This window comes from Mesoplodon mirus, assembly GCF_964341445.2.
Source record: "Mesoplodon mirus genome assembly, chromosome: 2".
In the NCBI taxonomy this organism is placed as follows: Eukaryota; Metazoa; Chordata; class Mammalia; order Artiodactyla; family Ziphiidae; genus Mesoplodon; species Mesoplodon mirus.
Genome location: NC_138977.1, coordinates 208,043,818 through 208,061,853, shown reverse-complemented (window position 1 = coordinate 208,061,853; position 18,036 = coordinate 208,043,818). Strand labels below are relative to the sequence as shown.

Below are 18,036 nucleotides of genomic sequence, written 5' to 3'. Positions count from 1 at the left end.
TTAGGGAGCAAGCACTGCTCAAAGAAAAATTACTGATGGGAAATCCCTGGGATTTCCCTGGGAAATCCAAGAATGTGTACATTTTTAATTTTTATAGGCATTGTCACATTTCCCTCTGAAATAGATGCATCACTGCATACTCTCTAAATATGAGAATGCCTATGTTTACGTACCCTCAATAGTCCAGGTTGTTATGAAAATTTTTTTAAACATAGCCTGTCTGATGAGCAAAAATGTGGCGTATCCTTATTGTTTTAATTTGTATTTATTTACTTAGGAGTGAGGTTAAGAATTTGTATTTATTTTTCTTGGTTATTTGTAGTTCCTCTTCAATGACCCTTCAAAAGCTATCAAATCTCTTTACTGTTCTAGAGAAGAATGTTATGCATTCTTTGCATTTTTATGCAAATGTAAAACATATCAAACCTGCCACTCCAGCTCTTGTACACCAATTGGCCTTATTAGACCCCATGTTTCATAGCCTTCTTTTACCTTCTTTTTCAATCAGTTAATATATTAATCACTTCTAGGGTGGGGCCCGGGAAGAGGTTAGAAGTTTCCACTTCTGGTCAGTTTCAGATTCTGATAGTTCCCCACCACTGAAGCCAAATCTGGCCTCTGTACCCCAACACGGAATTAAATCTTGGAGACAGAGTTTTGGGTGAAGTAGAAAATAATAGTTTTATTGCTTTGCCAGGCAAAAGGGGCCACAGCAGGCTAATGCCCTCAGAACTGTGTGTCCCGACCTGGAGGGGGTAGTGAGGAGTTTTATAACAATGGTTCAAAGAGGAGGGTGTGATCAGCTCATGGACATTCTTCTGATTGGTCGGTGGTGAGGTAAGCGGGAAGAAGCATCATCAACCTTCTGGTTGCAGCAGGTTTGGGGTCTAAGTGCTTGTGGGCAGCATACCATTAACTTCTCCCACCTGGTGGGGATTTCAGTATCTGCAAAACAGCTCAAAGATACTGTTATGTATATCCCTTGAGGGGGGAACCAGGACCCTGCCCCAAGGCTGCACTATTGTTTCTTGACTGGTCCTCCCTTGTCTCTGCATCCCCTCCCTTCCCTAATTAGCAACCGTTTGAACCTGCCTGTTGGAACTCAGGGAAGGTCTTGGAGGCTGAATGAAGCCTATTTCCTGTAATCAAGAAATGGGGGGCTTCCCTGGTGGCACAGTGGTTGAGAGTCCGCCTGCTGACGCAGGGGACACGGGTTCATGCCCTGGTCCGGGAAGATCCCACATACCACGGAGCAGCTGGGCCCGTGAGCCATGGCCGCTGAGCCTGCGCGTCCGGAGCCTGTGCTCCACAATGGGAGAGGCCACAACAGTGAGAGGCCCACGTACCGCAAAAAAAAAAAAAAAAGAAAGAAATGGGACCACAGAAAGGCTTTTGTGTCCAGGAGCCCCACAGGGTCCTGCTTGGTTTCATCACTTCCCAACACGTTTACCAAATGCCTTCTCACCTCTCCTCCCCTATCCCTAAATCAAGCTTCCAGACTTAGAGAGTCTAGTGGCACCTACTGATATTGGAGAGGCAGCAGTGAGTGGTGGTGTGAAGCAAGATCTTAATTCCCTGCCCAGGAATTGAACCTGGGTAGCTTGGATGAAAACCAGGAATCCTAAGCACCACACCCACTGGCTCTTGCCCCCAGTGAAAAATGCATTTCTCACAGAGGCAAAAACTGTAAAAAGATGTACAAAGTTTATTATTAGAGACATAGCACAGCAAGTGGGAGAGCGCACAGAGAAACAGTTTGTTTAGTTAAGATAGAAGCAAGGCAGAGATGCACCTGGAGAGAAGGGGTTTGGTTGGGCGTCCTCCCTTAATGAGGAGGAGTGCAGTTAGTCAGAAACTAGGCAGAGATACACACGCAGAGAAGAGTGTGGGCATCCTGAATGAGGAGCGCAGTGAAGAGGTGATTTTTTTTTTTTTTTTTTTGCAGTACGCGGGCCTCTCACTGCTGTGGCCTCTCCCATTGTGGAGCACAGGCTCCAGACGTGTAGGCTCAGCGGCCATGGCTCACGGGCCCAGCCGCTTCGCAGCACATGGGATCCTCCTGGACTGGGGCACGAACCCGTGTCCCCTGCATCGGCAGGTGGACTCTCAACCACTGTGCCACCAGGGAAGCCCTAAAGAGGTGATTTAAATCACTTATTAGGACAGTCCTTCTGGGTCTTTGTTTACCTTTGGCCAATTATCTTGTTTCTTTTTTTCACTCCTGCCTGGTCCTAGGACGCTCCCCAACATGCGTGCACAACTATTTGCTAAGATGGATCCCACCACAGAGGCCCATGGGTGCACGTCCACACATATTATGGGGTGATGCCCCCTCCCTTTTTGACCCCCAAGGAGCCTTCCTGCACATGTGCAGATAGGGAAGTTTTCCTTGACCTCAGGAGTGGTCATCTTATCTCTTTACTTCAGCAGAGCTCAGCTTCTGCCACTAGCTTTGTCCTTGGAGTGTCTGGGTGAGAACAAAGCTTCAGTTTTACTCCACTTGACAAACACCAGCTGTCCAGCACAGGGGCCCATCTATCTCCTACCTCAACTTCCCCCTGAGAGACATGAGCCTCAAGAAATCTTTACTGGGAGCATGAGGGATGATGGTCTGTCCTCTGTCGCTTCTTCAGGCTGGCAAGGGACTCATAGACAGTATCTAGTTGGGGTCATGGAACTCTCGCCCTGTCTCATTAAGGGCCCCCAGGGTGACTTACGCTGTTAATTCTGCCAGGATCTGTTCTGAGGAGAACAGATGAAATCTCTGCATCACCATTATCCTGATGTGAAACTGTTGCAATCTGAAAGAGACAAACTTAACAAGTATGCAAATATTGTAAATATCAGTAAAAGAATTATTGTAACCAGTGGCCAGAGCAGGAGTTAGAACCAAGTTATATTTGGTAACAATTTTTGATCCTGGTCCAGATAGAGTCAGCACTTGGGTTACCCTGTTCAAAGGAATGGAGCCATTTGGTGTGGTCATATATATTTTTTGATGTCTTTTTTTATTAGCCTAGTGTTACTGATGTAGGTATAACAGATTCAGAAGTAGTTGGAGGAGTGACAACCTGAACATTAATAGACAAAATAGATCTTTTTTTTTTTTTTTTCAGGAAGATAAGCCTGAATCCCAGTCTAGACCTGGCACTTTGAGGAGACCTGTAGTCAGGTAGCCAGTTGTTTAGTTTTATCCAAGTAGGTTTTAACCTTTGATGTGGTATTAACACATAAACCAAAGCAGTTGTCATTGTTAATGATTTTAGTGTTTTTCTAGGTATGAGAAAGGTGAGAATTTGGGCTCATAAAAATCCTTACCTGAAAATACCTAACCATCTGCAGGCCTGTTTTGTCAGTTTTTTCCCAGAGCACACAATGCCTCATTCCTGATCTCCACCTTGAGCTCCTTTCAGGAGGTATTGAAGGTCAGCAGTTGCAGCAGCTCCAGATTTGATCTTTGTAGAGGCAGGCAGCAAGTGCCAGTTTCCTGTCGGCAGGGCCCCTTCATGGTCATAAATTGGACCATGGTTGGGGGGCATTTTATGACTACTTTGTCCCACAGTGCTAGGAATGCTCAGTGTGCCATTACTGGACTAGGCCTTGTGAGTAGCCAAAAGTCTTTGGACCTCCTGCTTTACTAGTCGCTTATGGTCTAGGAAAATATTCCCTCTTGTTGCTTCTTCTTGTATCTACAGTTTCACTCTTACAGTCATTGATCTCATATGGGACTATATACCATCATTTTATCAGAGGCTCAGTCACACATTTGGTAATGTAAGAAACAACAATTTTGTTAAACAGGCAAAAATAGAAATAATAGAGCTAGCAGTATTAGTAAGGTCATAAGTAAGAATTTAAGTTAAGAAATTTTCATTAGGCACAGCCTAGTACATCTCCAGCTTGTCTGGCTTAGTCTATTTTTCACCAGTCCTTATCTTTAAGGGAAATTGTATACATTGGCATTGTCCATAAGGCATTTAGCCCAATTTCCTAGTGTTACCAGGCTCCTTATCCTTAGCATAGTGTAATTGTTTCTTTAAACTTGAATGACTATAGCCTGGTGTTAATCTCCTGGTTGTAGATCATGGAGCATCTGATCTTTATCCAAAGATTGATTACAAAGTTAGGCTTCAGAAACAAACTTAGAGTGTCCCTTTAATAACTCAATTAAAACTTGTAACGGTATAACATAACAGCAAGGAACTATCTGGGAAGTGAGTCTTAGTAAACACAGAACTTAACTAATGAAACTATGATAATATTTAGTGAAACATATTTCTTTTTAATTACCCCTATTTTTATTAAACACAGCCAAGGGCTTCCCTGGTGGCACAGTGGTTAAGAATCTGCCTGCCAGTGCAGGGGACACGGGTTTGAGCCCTGGTCTGGGAAGAGCACGTATGTCTTCCCATAGTGCTGACTGTTTAATCTACAGCTATTGTTGACCCATTTTAAATTCGCTGATTTAGGAGTAGACCGTTGCCATGCTACAAGGGCATCAGGGTGGCAAAAGTCTGACAATGGGGGGTTAATCTCGAAGAAGCAGAATGAACTTTATCTATGTGTGCCATAATCTTCATAGATCATTGTGAAATAATACTTATTTACTTAACCAAAGTAACAAAAGATTTCAAAAGCAAATATAAATCACTTAAAGGCAAAGAAATTCACACAGTCTGTTATCAAAAGCAGCATTTCTCTTAATATAGAGAGAGAACCAAATTTCAGTCTGGTACCAGCTTACTGTTAATAGCAAAATTTATTTACCTAATTAATTTCAATTTAGTCTTAATCAGTCTTAACAACGTACCAAATTTTTTTTCATAGTTCCTTTCCCACAAAACTTTTATCACTTCCTGGATCCGTATTATCAATAACTTGCCCATTTTTTTTCATCTATAAACAACTAACTGTAGGACAAATTTATTATCATCACTTTCCCCAACAAAAATATCTCCAGTCTTTATATCTTCTCTGGCCAACAACATATATCCTACTTGCTTTACACACTGAAATGCTTCTCTTGTCACTTCGGTAGCTTTGATTACATATTATAATTTTTAACCCTTAAAAAACCTTAACCTCTAGTGAAAACCAAGAAGAAACGAGGTGTAACTGTTTGTCATACTGGTGTTTTCTGATTGGCAAACTCAAGATCACATTCCATAACCTCTAAAAACATGTATTTTTCCAAAGCACATTTTTTTTTCTCAATGTGGTACAAGGCGTGTGTCAAATAAACCCAAACATCTTTAGTTTGTCTTGTATTTAGAATTGTTTGATTTGTGAGCGCTTACTTTTCTTTTCTTTTTCTTTTTTTTTTTTTTTTTTTTTTTTAGCCGTACGCGGGCCTCTCACTGCTGTGGCCTCTCCCGTTGCGGAGCACAGGCTCCGGATGTGCAGGCTCAGCGGCCATGGCTCACGGGCCCAGCCGCTCTGCAGCATGTGGGATCTTCCCGGACTGGGGCTCGAACCCGTGTCCCCTGCATCGGCAGGCAGACTCTCAACCACTGCGCCACCAGGGAAGCCCTTACTTTTCTTTTTTAGGCCAGTTAAATAGAGCTCATTTACAAATTAACCTCAGCAATATTATGCAAAGACAGAGACACATACTGAGACATACATATATCCAGACAGAGATCTCATAGTTTCCAGCTTGAGGCTTAAATTGTCTCTTTGCCTCTTTTTTTTTTTTCTTTTTTGACTTGAAGCTTCACTAAGCAACCCAAGGCCAAAGTCTCAGGCAAAGTGGGCTGTGTTTGTTTCCCAAGGACATGATAAGAGTTAACCTCAAGCTTTCTCCTAGGCATATTTTTATTCTCTCAGGGTCAGAATTTTGAAAATAAACCAAAAAGTATTATAACAAGCTAGATTTCTCTAATTGCACATGCAAAAAGAACTGGTTTTACAATTTCAAAAAAAAAGCTTTATTTTAACCAGTTTTCTCCAGAGTCTAAAGAATATTGTGGCCATATTTAAAAAAAAAAAATCATCTTTCCTTTCTGTAGTCATATGACCAAATAGTGCTAAAACTGGCCCTATTAACAGGGGCAGACTGGCTGATGAAATGTTGTCCAAGCAGGGATTGTTTCTCTGGGGAAGTGGGGTCTTAGTTTGATCAGAAGAATCTCTGGAGGAGTGAGGGAACTTTCAAGAGTGGGGGAAGCTCGGTTCCCCCCTGAGAGTTGGGAGAAATTAGAAGGGGATCATTTAGAATGTTAGGAGAGATTTTCTGTTTCCTCAGGCTTTTGATTAGGGAGCCACATAGAGCAGGATTATGATAAAAGGCCATGAAAACTTGAACATAGGGAACCTTAGTCCATTTTCCCATCCTGTGGCAATAAAGATCCAATTGCAAGATACCCATTTTCAGGCCATTTTCCATCCCCCAATTTATATAAAGGCCAGGCACTCTTACAGTAAAATTTAAGTGTCCAGTTCTTAAGGATATACTCCAGAGGTGTGTCTTCTGGCTTAGAAAGGGATCCTCCCATGTTGAGTAACCTGCAACTGTGAATAGAGAGTGATCCTAGAAATGTAATCCAACGTCCTAGATACATTTAGGAGGCACCTCAAGGGACTTCAGAGCATCCCCTGAATTCCCTTCGACCTTATCGCTTGCCGGGGTTTTGAGCTTCCTCTACTCTCCCACCGATTTCTAACCAGACGTCTCCAGTTGTTCTTGGTAACGTGCACACAGTGTCCTCCTTTCATACCTGGAGAGGACATTCAGACCAGTGTAGAACGGTTGCCAGGTTTTTCCTTGAGCTTTATAGGCGACAGATAAAGCCTGGGATGCCGGCTGCTTGGAAGTGGCCAGCCCAATAAGTAGTCCTTGGGCTGCCAAGGCCCAGAGTGAAGGGGGAACTCCTGGAGGAATTGGAGTTGGCCACAATGGAAAATGCCACAGGGGTCAGGACCTGAGGATTTTACTTGACACTGACAACAGTGGGCTGGGCATCAGAGAGGGTACACTTAGTCCTTCCCGTAGAGGGTGTTAAAGTATCAGGTAAAAAGAAGCCTTGCTGTGCAAGTAAGGTGGAAAAGAAAAGCACAGAAGCGTGGGAGAGAGAGTGAAAGTCAGGAGTCTCCAGCCAGCAGTTTGGGCGCGACCTCTACTTTACCTTGAGCTCCCAGGCTTTGGCACCACTACCACTTTGTCTTTCTAGCAGTGTCCTTCTGACCCCATTTTTCATATTGCAAAAGTCTCTTAATTTCAAAGACTATTGATTTCAATTTGGCCTCTCTGATTTAGCAGCCTAAAGACGACCCTGAAAACCAACCAAAAAAGCATAAAATAAGATAACATGAGCCTCCCCACACAGCAATGAAAAACCTGACAGTGACAGTGCAGTAACAGGCTCAGCTGGGCAGCTTTCAAATTAAGTCCTTTGTATCCATATGTGCTACTACTGCCCCTGCCTCCTGTGTGCTCACCCATCTGTGAGGAGGTCTGTGTCCTTACCTCCCATCCTGAGGGGGAGAACACAGAGGTGCACGAGAGAAATTTGTCATCTCCAGATCTTCCGTGTGTGTGTGTGTTCTGAGGAAACTTTATTAATGGACCCTGAAGTTTGAATTTCACATAATTTTCACAGGTTATGAAATGTTACCCTTCTTAGGATTTTTTTCAACCATTTAAAAATGTGAAAGCCGTTCATAGTTGATGGGTCACACAAAAACAGATGACAGGCTGGGTTTGGATGGACCAGAGTTTGTGTCAACCTCTGAATTACACTGTTGCAAACACAGTTGAAGCCCACAGTACCTCTTCCCAAATTGCATCTTCCAATTACCCCCACTAACCATTCTTCTGAAATGGGTGTCAATCATTCCTATTCACACCATTACCTTCTATTGTTTGTGTCTGTATCCCTAAACAGTGTATAATGTTGATTTGCATATTTTGAACTTCATAGAAATGGTATCATACCTTGGGTACCCTTCTGCCTTGTTGCCCAGTACTTTGCCTGGCACTCTGTCCGTGGTGCTGAGCGGAGCTCCAGTGCAGTCTTTTTCGCTGCTGTATCGTTTTACACTGTGTGACGATTCTGCCTGTGTTATTCATTCCTGTGCTAGTGAATGGGCACTTAGGTTGCTAAAGTCCTTTCTTGACATGTCTCATCTCTTTTCACCTTCCCCATGACCTTGTTAGATGTCCAGATCTTAACTCTAGGACAAAGGACTGGCTTTCTCCTGGGTCTTCAGGCTCCCCCAGGACTCAGCAGCAACAGTCCATATAACATGCATATGTGGCAATTTCTAAGGAAAATTCCTCATGTTTCTGACTCCTGCTTTAAAACAAGAACAAAAGGTAGTGTCGTAAAGGTCTTGCCACTTACTCATACCCCCCCCCTTTGCTCCATGTGTTCTCAAGCAACACGGATGCTAGGATCGTGCCTTGTATTCCTATTATTTGGCCGGTGCTGCTGCACTGCACTACTCACAACTCTTGGAGGTAAGACCTATGATTATTCTCCTCACTTTAATTATGAGGAAAATGAGGCTTACAGTGGCTAAATATTTTTGCCATTGCCACAGGCTAAAATTTGAAGCCAGGTCTGGTTCATTGCAGACCTATTTATTATCCATTCATTTGAAAAGCATTGTTGGACATCGGTGCTAGGCCAGCTGCCCTTCTAGGCATGACGAAGGATCGTAAGGGATGTTGCAAAGGCCCTGCTCTCATAGAGCTTAACCTTCTGATTAGGGGAGACAGGTTATAAACAGATGCATAGTGCCAGGGGGTGGTATGTTCTAGGAAGCAAAACAAAGCAGAGTCTAGATAAAAAGTGACGGGGCGGGGCAGGGGCCGCTGTCAAAGAATCTCTGATAAGGTGGCATTTGGTTTTTCAGCCAAGTCCTTATGGAATTAAGGGAGAGAGCTGGGTCTGCTGGGTGGAAGAGCATTACAGACAGATGGAACATCACGTGTGAAGGATACGGAGTATGGGCATGTTTGGCGTGGCTGAGGTGTAGCTGGAATATAGAGAAGACAGACAAATGTGTCATCTCCTTCTGTTTATTTCACTATGGAAGGCAAGGATCGTGTCTTATTGATCTTTATTGAATACTTATCATGTTCCAAGTATGATATTCAGTATCGAGTGTGATGAAAATAGAAAGTTAGTAAGTGAAGAAATAGTGGTTTGGATATACCCACGTGTCTCAGAGGCTGTCCCTTGAACTGACCCTCTGTCCTGGCATTCGTCATATAACACACGAACACATTTAAGTAAATAGCGTACATCCCTCTCCCACGAAAAGCCCTGGAGAATACATGCTGTGTATTTTCTCCCCCACGCACAAAACTGCTTTCATTTCTTCCTCCCTTCCTTCCCTCCCTCCCTCCTTTCCACTTTGATTCCTGTTTTCTTTCTTTCCTACTCTTTGTCCTTTTCCCTGTCTCTGTCTCTCCATCTCCCACTCCTTTCTTTGTAAACTCAATTTGGAAAGTTACTGGAACAAACATGCTTCTCAGTTTTTCATGGCTGGGTGTGACCTGGCAGATAACTTCGTGTCTTTTCTTGGCATAAACTGGAGTTCTAGTGTGACTTTCTCACAAAAGAGGTGGCTGACATTCCCCAAGCCTGTCTCCCATTCTCTCTCATGCCCCTGTGCTCTGGCCCAGTGCTCCTGCTTTCTGGAATGATGTCTCCCCCTTGTCACTGCTCCAAGCAGCTTTCCAGGCTTTTCTCAGCTCTTCCACGCAGCCTTCCCTGGGTGTCCCCACCCTCAGCCCTGCACAGGTAACTGTCCCTCTGTGAGTTCGAGTCAACGGTAAAATAGTCTCTATATTCAGGTGTTCTATAGGCCATGAGGGCACAACAGGTCTACAACTCTGTGTGATGCAAAGTGAAATAAATGCAGAGTCACAGGAGAAGTCCTGACACAGAGTAAACCATCTGTGGAGAGGTTTGAAGGTCAGATGCCCCTCACCTGGGGACCCACAGAACCTGCACCTGCACCCCTCCTAGGATACACTCACCCCACTGCATCATCCTTGATGAAGGACTTTCTGTATTTCTACTAAATTATTTTGCCCTCCTGTTCTCTCTCATGTCCCCAATTCCTAGCCCCATGCTTGGCAAAAAATGTGTAATTCCAGAACTTTCCCTGTAGTAATCATGGCCTCCTGAATGTCCAAAGGCTAACCATACAAGACAACACTTAGAAAGTTATACTGGGCCAAAACCAAGAGATTGCCTAGAAGAAAGCAATGCCACAAGCTTATCATGCCAAAGGAGGACCTTTGATCTAAGTTTATACTTTTCACAGAAACTTCTTGTCCTCAATATAGTCTTTCAGGGGTCAAGGCTAGAGTCTCACTTTTTTTTTTTTTTTTTTTTTTTTTTTTTTTTGAGGTACGCGGGCCTCTCACTGTTGTGGCGTCTCCCATTGTGGAGCACAGGCTCCGGACGCGCAGGCTCAGCGGCCATGGCTCACGGGCCCAGCCGCTCCGCGGCATGTGGGATCTTCCCGGACCGGGGCACGAACCCGTGTCCCCTGCATCGGCAGGCGGACTCTCAACCACTGCGCCACCAGGGAAGCCCGAGTCTCACTTTTGAAGATCTCAGTTTCTAACTGGTACATGCCACAGAGTGCACTAGACCCCTGATGGGAATGAAGTTTCTATGAGCACAAGCTTGTTGATACATGTGTACCACACACGTGTGTGTTTGTGTGTGTGTGTGTGTTGGGTTCAAATATGTAATAGGAATGTTCCAAACCAAATAATAGGACAGTAGAAAGAACACGATAAAAATGTATATACAGATTATGGGCTTTAGAAACTGTTCTGCTTCAAAGTTGAAAATTAATGGGGGACGGGAGAGAGCTTTAAAGTGTTCAGGCTTGCCAGCCTAGTTTATGGTTTTATTTAAAATTAAACTTTTACAATGTTAAAGTATCATCCCTAAGTCTGGAGTTCTTTACCTGTAAAAAGTACCTTATTCTGGATTTTCTCCAAAGTTTAAAAGAGAAAAAGCCTGTGATCCATTCGGCACAGCTCCTGACTCAGAGGAGAAGTTGCTCTGGTTGTTTTGGAGGTTAATGCTGCTGTTACTATCAATGCAGCCATTGTGGGAAGGGAGAGGTCTGCCCAAGCCTCAGGAAAAACTCCACAGAGGGGCCCAGGAAGTATTTGGATAGGATCACAGGAAAGGAAAAGGCAGTTCAAACCAGGGGAGCTCTCTGAATGAACACAGGGTGTCAGCCAGGAGTGCACGTGCTGTTTAAAAAGAGCGGAAGCCCCAGAGACACAGACTTCCCGGCAACATCACAGAGCTTTGTTCACTTGGGCGAGAGTGAAAAGGGGAGAGGTCTCAGTGGGTAAAGGATGGTAAAGGCCTTCGGATCTTAGAGTCAGTCGTCTGATTTTAACAGCCTCCTTTGATCCTAAAATTCTGATAACCCGCATTTCATAGAGAAAAGGTCTGAAGCCTAGTTTGGTAAAGGACCTTCTCAGAGTCACATAACACAGGAGAGAAAGAGCTCAACCTAGCCCCTCACTCCAAAGGGAGGGAGACCCTGCACAGCAATCTGGCTGCAGGCGGGCTGCCCTGTGTGCTGGGCACCAAGGTGACTTCTGTGTCATCTCACAGCCCTAGTTAGTTTCCAGTTCTGCCCCAACCACTACCTCACACTGCCTGCATAGAATATTTATTATCTATTAATTCCACCAGGAGAATACTTTTCATGGTGTTTTAAAAAATTACTTTAAAAAATTAAGCCAAACCAAAGCATGAATATAAAGGAAGCTTATTGTCTCAGGTAGAAATGTCTGTAGTGCTTCCCAGTTGGTTCCCTTGAGACACAGTGAGCAGATGAAAGAGGGGTGCTTCGATCACAGCCACAGCTCCCACTACGTGAGCACAGTCCAGCCAGACACAGGACGGAACACATTTCCCGACCGAGGTTTTAAGTCCTCATAACCGCTGGCAGGATGGCTCCTGTTTATTCCCATTTTACAGATTTGAGAAGTAAAGTGATTTGCTTAGGTTTACCAAGCTAAGCCTGCATTTAAACCCTTGTTTCCCTGCTCCAAGCCTGGCCTTTAGAAAGTAGCTTCCCTTCCTTAGAGCAGCGCAGGGGGCATGGGAATTGCATTATTCCAAGCAGCAGCTGTTGCAGAGAGCGAGATGCTTAAAAAGAGTAGCACAGTGTCCTAATTACCTGTGGCAAGGAAAACATCTGTGTGGGAAAAGTAATGAAATTAATTCTAAAGTCTAGCAGTTGCCTACATTAATTGATGTTAATTAATGCCAGATTACAAGATACTTCCTATGAAATTGCATCATAAACTCACCAGAATTGAATATGGAAAGAGTTCATCATGCTTAATGTTGTTACAGCAAAGCCCCAGGGGAATAAGAATGATTGGTGCCTCAATATGAAGTGCAGCCAGTTTCTTTCTGTTTCCATTAGGAGGGGAAGGAGAACAAACCGGGAGTAGTTTACCACAGGCAGGCCGCTGGGAATTGATCAGTTCCCCTTCAGCTTGCAAATTTCACTTTGAACCTCTCCAAGAGAGACGTGGTTTCAAGACCTCTTCCTGGGGCTTTTCTTGGGTCCCTCGGTGGTACATTTTGTAATTCTCAGCTCAAGAACAGCTCATTGCACAGCTCTGTGGCACGGGGAGTGGAGAGAGATAGAACAAGCAAAGGAATTAGAGACAGTTTTCTAATTCTTGCAAGCAGGATCCCACAAGCCCACCATGACCCCTGGCCCCTTTCCCCGGCTGAGAGGTGCTGACCAAAAATTTGACACTGGTTGTCTGCCTCTCTCACATCACTGCCTCTACGGAAGTGTTGACATCACATATATAACTTTGATTCATTTTCCCTATGTAAACATACATATGTAGACATCTATATATACCACTTGCACAAAATCGTGTCCATATGCACATATTTTGGTAACCTACTTTTTAAAAACTTTTATTTTGGAATAATTTTAGATAAACAGAGAAGTTAGCAAGATAGTGCAGCTTTACCCGGCTTCTCCTAATGTTAACATCTTATACAACTATTTTCTCTTTCTCAAAGCTAAGAAATTAACACTGATACAACATTATTAATTGGTAAGCTATTTTTATGATATAAAATGCATTAAGCATTTCTGTAATTCCTCATATATAGTCTAGAGTCAGGATTTTAATAGCAAACTATGCATGTGCCACAGTCTATTTAGTTGTTCCTCAATTGTTGGCCGTTTTGTTTTCTCTTATTTTTTTAAATTATAAGCAACACTATGATGAATATCAAAGTAGATAAATCTTGGCATAGATCATTAATTATTTCTTCAAGTCGAATTCTCAGAAATGAACCCAAAAAGATGTTGATCCATATTGCCAAATGACCCTGCACAAAAATACAAATGTACAGCCTTTTTTTTTTAATCTAGATATATCCATTTATACTTGGAAGCCAAAAAACATGCTTAACAAAAATTGGCCCTAACCAATTGGTTGCATTATTTCCACTATGCAACATAGTGGAAATAAACCAGACTTGGAGGCCAACCAACCCCGTTTGAAACCACATACTGCCATTTCTATAACCTCTTGGAGCTTCATTCTCTTCATCTGCAAAGTCAGTTGATAAATTATACTCTATAGTATTGTGAAGATTAAATGTACCAAATAAGTGTGAACATGCTTTAGAGTACTCGGCATGTAGATGTTCAACAAATATTAGTTTCCCTGTTCTTTTCATTTCTCCCCAGATCCCTCAGATTTATAATTTTTGTATAGTTATTAATGTGAAAAGTTTATTTTTTAATTTTTATTTTTTTTGAAAAGTTTATTTTTATATTTTCCATCTTATTCTTGCTCAGGGACCTTTGAAGAGGAAGTTGAGGTCTTAAGAAAGAAACTATTAGACACCATTGTAGATAAAACAAGCACTGTGTATATTCATCAAGAAGTCCTCATGAGGTGGCAGTCTGAGAAACTGTAATTGGAAGTTGTATTTGTAATTTGAAGCCTGAGACTTCCAAATTCTGAACCTTTGATTCAGATTGTTTTCATTCATTATCTCACATAACAAGAAGCACAGAGACAGGGCAACCCTGGGTTCAGTATAATCAGTACCTCAATGATGTCATCAGGGAACAGGTCCCTTCCACCTCTTCATCATACTCATTGTGTAAGCTTAACTGTAAGACTCCTCCATGCACAAGAAGGCTAGAGCAGTCCCACACATCATGTGGACTCAGTGTTGGTAGCAGAAGAAGGTCTTCTGCTGTGCCTCCCTGTAGCCCCTTAAAAGATCTCTTTCACTTCTTATTTACTAGAATTGGTTTAAATGGCTTTTCCTAAAGCAAATGATGGCAAGTAGAGTGGGCATAAACTCAAGAGGCTTATTCCCTGCACATCAGAGCTTCTGATTCATGTGGAAGAAAGATGAGCCACCAGGTCCAGTGCTGGCTTTTCTGGCAAAGAGGCAGGGAGGAATGAACATTGGATAGGTCACCGATAGTACCTGATAGTGAAATATAACTGTAATACTCAAATTCAGTTTTCTTAAGGACAAACTGTGTGCCCCAAACTGATCTAATCATTGTGAAAAGAAGCAAAAGAGAAAACAGGAACACTATAGTTGATAGTAACAACTCACATTTGTACAACTTTGAGTTTCAAAGCATTTAGCATATATATTATTTTAGTCAATTCTTAGAGCCAAACTACAAGACAGTTGACATTGGCATCTTCATTTAATAGATGAAGGTAGCAAGACTCAGGAAGATAATTTCCTTTGAATTATGCAGCTATGACCACACCAGAACTCAAGCCCAGGTCTCACAGATGCCAATCTCCATTTCTATGACCCTGAGTTGCCTTTTGAAAAACAGAAGTCAACTAAAGCTGTAAAAGGGTCTGATGGAGTGTGAAATTGTGAGGTACAGATTTTGTGTGCCATGGGGAAAACTGTTCTGGGAAGGGATGAGTCCCAGAAATTCTCTTCAGGGAGAAAGATCATGAGTTATGCCCTAAAATGAAACTATAAGAATGTCTAAGAAAGGAGATAGGGAAGGGAGAGTCAAAGGCTTTTCTTTAGTTTCTCTTTGGAGGACTAGATGGGTTAAAATACTTGAGAGCTATCCCCATCACCACACATGGCAGCGGGATAAAGGAAGATTATGGATAAAGGAAGATGGTAGATAAAGCTCTCCTTCGAGCTTATCAGCAGCTACGTCAGCCATTGGTCAGTTGGAGCAAATGTGCATGCCGCCCCCTAGTGGCACTCCTTGTAGAATACAGGTTTACCCAAGTTCTTCCGTAAAAGTAGCGCTAGAAATTTCCTTCAGGGAAGTCAATTAGTGAATCCTTATATCCAACTCAACATACGATTGCCTACCCCCCATTTCATGTAAATAATCATGTCCTGATTTCTTCATTTGGAAGAGTGGATTTCTTCATACATCTTTGATGTCCTAAAATTAAACTTACCCACTCATTAAGCACCAAAAAAAGGTAAAATAACTTCCTTTTTCATTCAAAAAGATATTTTCCAGTAAAGTGGTATGTTCCAAGGAATATTTATTTATTACGTACTGTGTGCCTGGAACAGTATTAGAATCTGGAGGTCTAGGAGGGAACAACAAAGACAAAAGAGGTCTCTGTCTTCATGGAGCTTATATTCTTAACAGGGAGAGGGGCAGAAATAAATCATGAGCAAGGTGACTTTAGATTGTGATAAATTCCATGAAGGGAATTAACAGGATGGAGTGTTATCGAAAGTAATCATGGAAAACCCTCAGAAGTAACAGTAAGCTGAAATCTAGACATTCTTTGGGGAACAACCTGGGGAGAAGCAGTTTAGGTAGAGGGAATACAAATGTAAAGCCTCTTTTTTTTTTTTTTTTTTTTCTGCGGTACGCGGGCCTCTCACTGTTGTGGCCTCTCCTGTTGCGGAGCACAGGCTCCGGACACTCAGGCTCAGCGGCCATGGCTCACGGGCCCAGCCACTCCGCGGCATGTGGGATCTTCCCGGACCGGGGCACGAACCCGAGTCCCCGGCATCAGCAGGCGGACTCTCAAACACTGCGCCACCAGGGAAGCCCAAATGTAAAGCCTCTTAAGTGGTAGAAAGTTTGGCCAAATTCCTGAACATATTGCAGTTTAGATGAGAAGAGTCACAGGGAGAGAAGAGACTAGCATGAGGGGCAGTTGAAGCACTGGTGGTAGAGGGTTTGAATTTATTCTAAGCGCGAGGAGGCAAAGGGACTTTTAAGTGACATCTGATTCATAGAGAGGGCAGAATAGTTGCGGTTGAAAAACAGCGACAGCCTCCCTCATACAATATGCTTCCAGCAACAGAGATCAAATCTATTGAGTTGTTATTACTGATATGTTTATCACCTGCTATAGTCTCAGGTGAGATTCAGGGTCTTAGTTTACTCACCTATAAAATGAGGGCAACGTTTTTGAGTTGGGAATCTCCTGTCAATTCTGTTTTATTCCCGATTAGTAATAGAAGAAAAACCTTTATCTTCACATAGCCTCTTACTGTTTATAACAACGGCACTTCTAGCGTGAGGTGATTGATGACGGCACATATGTGTGTGTTTCCCAGTTTATCGAAGGTCGAAGTGTGGAGGTGAAGCCTATAAATGAGAAAAAATAACAAAGAAGGCACAAGTATTATTGCCCGCTCTTGAAAATATTTTCATTTGGGTTTGGAAGGAAGAAATTTAATTAACAGGAATTTAATATGCTAAGATGACAAGAGTTGGTGGAGGCACTGGGAAATAGTGATGGTGGTGTTGACAGCAAGTGAGTAAAATAATACTGATAATACTTTTAACGACAATAGTAACAGTAATGTAGTTAATAGAGAATGTGAGGTTTGTTGAAAGGCTTGCAGACAGCAAGAGAAGTAGAAGATGTCCACTCTGACTCTAACATGCTGTGTGTATATCACCCCACCCTCGTGTATTTCAGATTCACAATACCTAACCTGCCGAATGCAGAACTGCACAGAGGCCAGCAGAAACAGACCTTTCCCAGGCTACATTGACCCAGACTCTTTGATTGTCCAGGATGATTATGTGTTTGTTCAGGTATGAAAGATCCACTTCCATTGATTGTGTCAAAGACATTTCCCTTCTCTGCTTCTGTCCCTAATGCAGCCCCTTTGCCTGCTTACACTCCCTGAAAAGCAATAAAGAAAGAAAAAAAAAGGCATTATTATTATTATTATTTTAACATCTTTATTGGAGTATAATTGCTTTACAATGGTGTGTCAGTTTCTGCTGTATAACAAAGTGAATCAGCTATACATATACATACGTCCCCATATCTCCTCCCTCTTGCATCTCCCTCCCACCCTCCCTATCCCACCCCTCTAGGTGGTCACAAAGCACCGAGCTGATCTCCCTGTGCTATGCGGCTCATATCTCAATAAAGCTGGGAAAAAAAGAGTGGCTCCAAAGGAGAAAGAGAGTGGCAGTGCACCGCTGACAGCCTGCACCTCATGCTGCTCAGCTGAGTTGGAGACCACAGCGCTTCTCGCCCTCCCTCAGACTCACAGGGTTCTTTGGGCTGTACATTCTGGGCAGACCTGGGGGAGGTAGCTCACCATTTGTTCTCTTCTGGGAGGTTGAGGTCTAGAATGATTTTGAACCACGATGCTGGCTTGGATTTTCGTCTAACACATCAGCAGCACTGCTGTATGTGGGACATGCTCACAGCCAGCAGTGTGACTGCACAAAACTGGAATTCAGTGCCAAGATGGGGGCTCCCATTCTGCCACCTTGTGACCTGGACCATTTCCTTCTGATCTGGCACAGGGACCTGTTTGTGTGGTCAAAGTCTTGGGGCTAGATGGCTGGGCTGCTGAGGGACACAGATCCAATATACCCTAAGGCTTGTATTATTAAAAAAAAACTTGCTAAAAATGTTTCCTGACTTCTGTACCGCAGGGCAAATTGAAGAATTGTATTTTTGTGCAGTGGGTTCACTATGGGCCTCTGAATTCACATACACTAAGTTGTTTTTGAACTGACTGCCAATTCTTTACACTGGCCCACAAT

At 43.0% G+C, this 18,036-nt stretch overlaps 1 protein-coding gene across 7 annotated transcripts in view; it reads left to right on the top strand.

The window, feature by feature from the left end:
- SORCS1 (sortilin related VPS10 domain containing receptor 1) overlaps positions 1 to 18,036 on the top strand; it is a 562,818-nt gene that overhangs the window by 408,001 nt on the left and 136,781 nt on the right. For all 7 annotated transcript variants that reach the window (XM_082611124.1, XM_082611122.1, XM_082611123.1 and 4 more), the window contains exon 7: positions 16,946 to 17,064. In XM_082611124.1, coding sequence (XP_082467250.1) covers positions 16,946 to 17,064 — 119 coding nt within the window. The remainder of the gene's footprint in view (positions 1 to 16,945; positions 17,065 to 18,036) is intronic.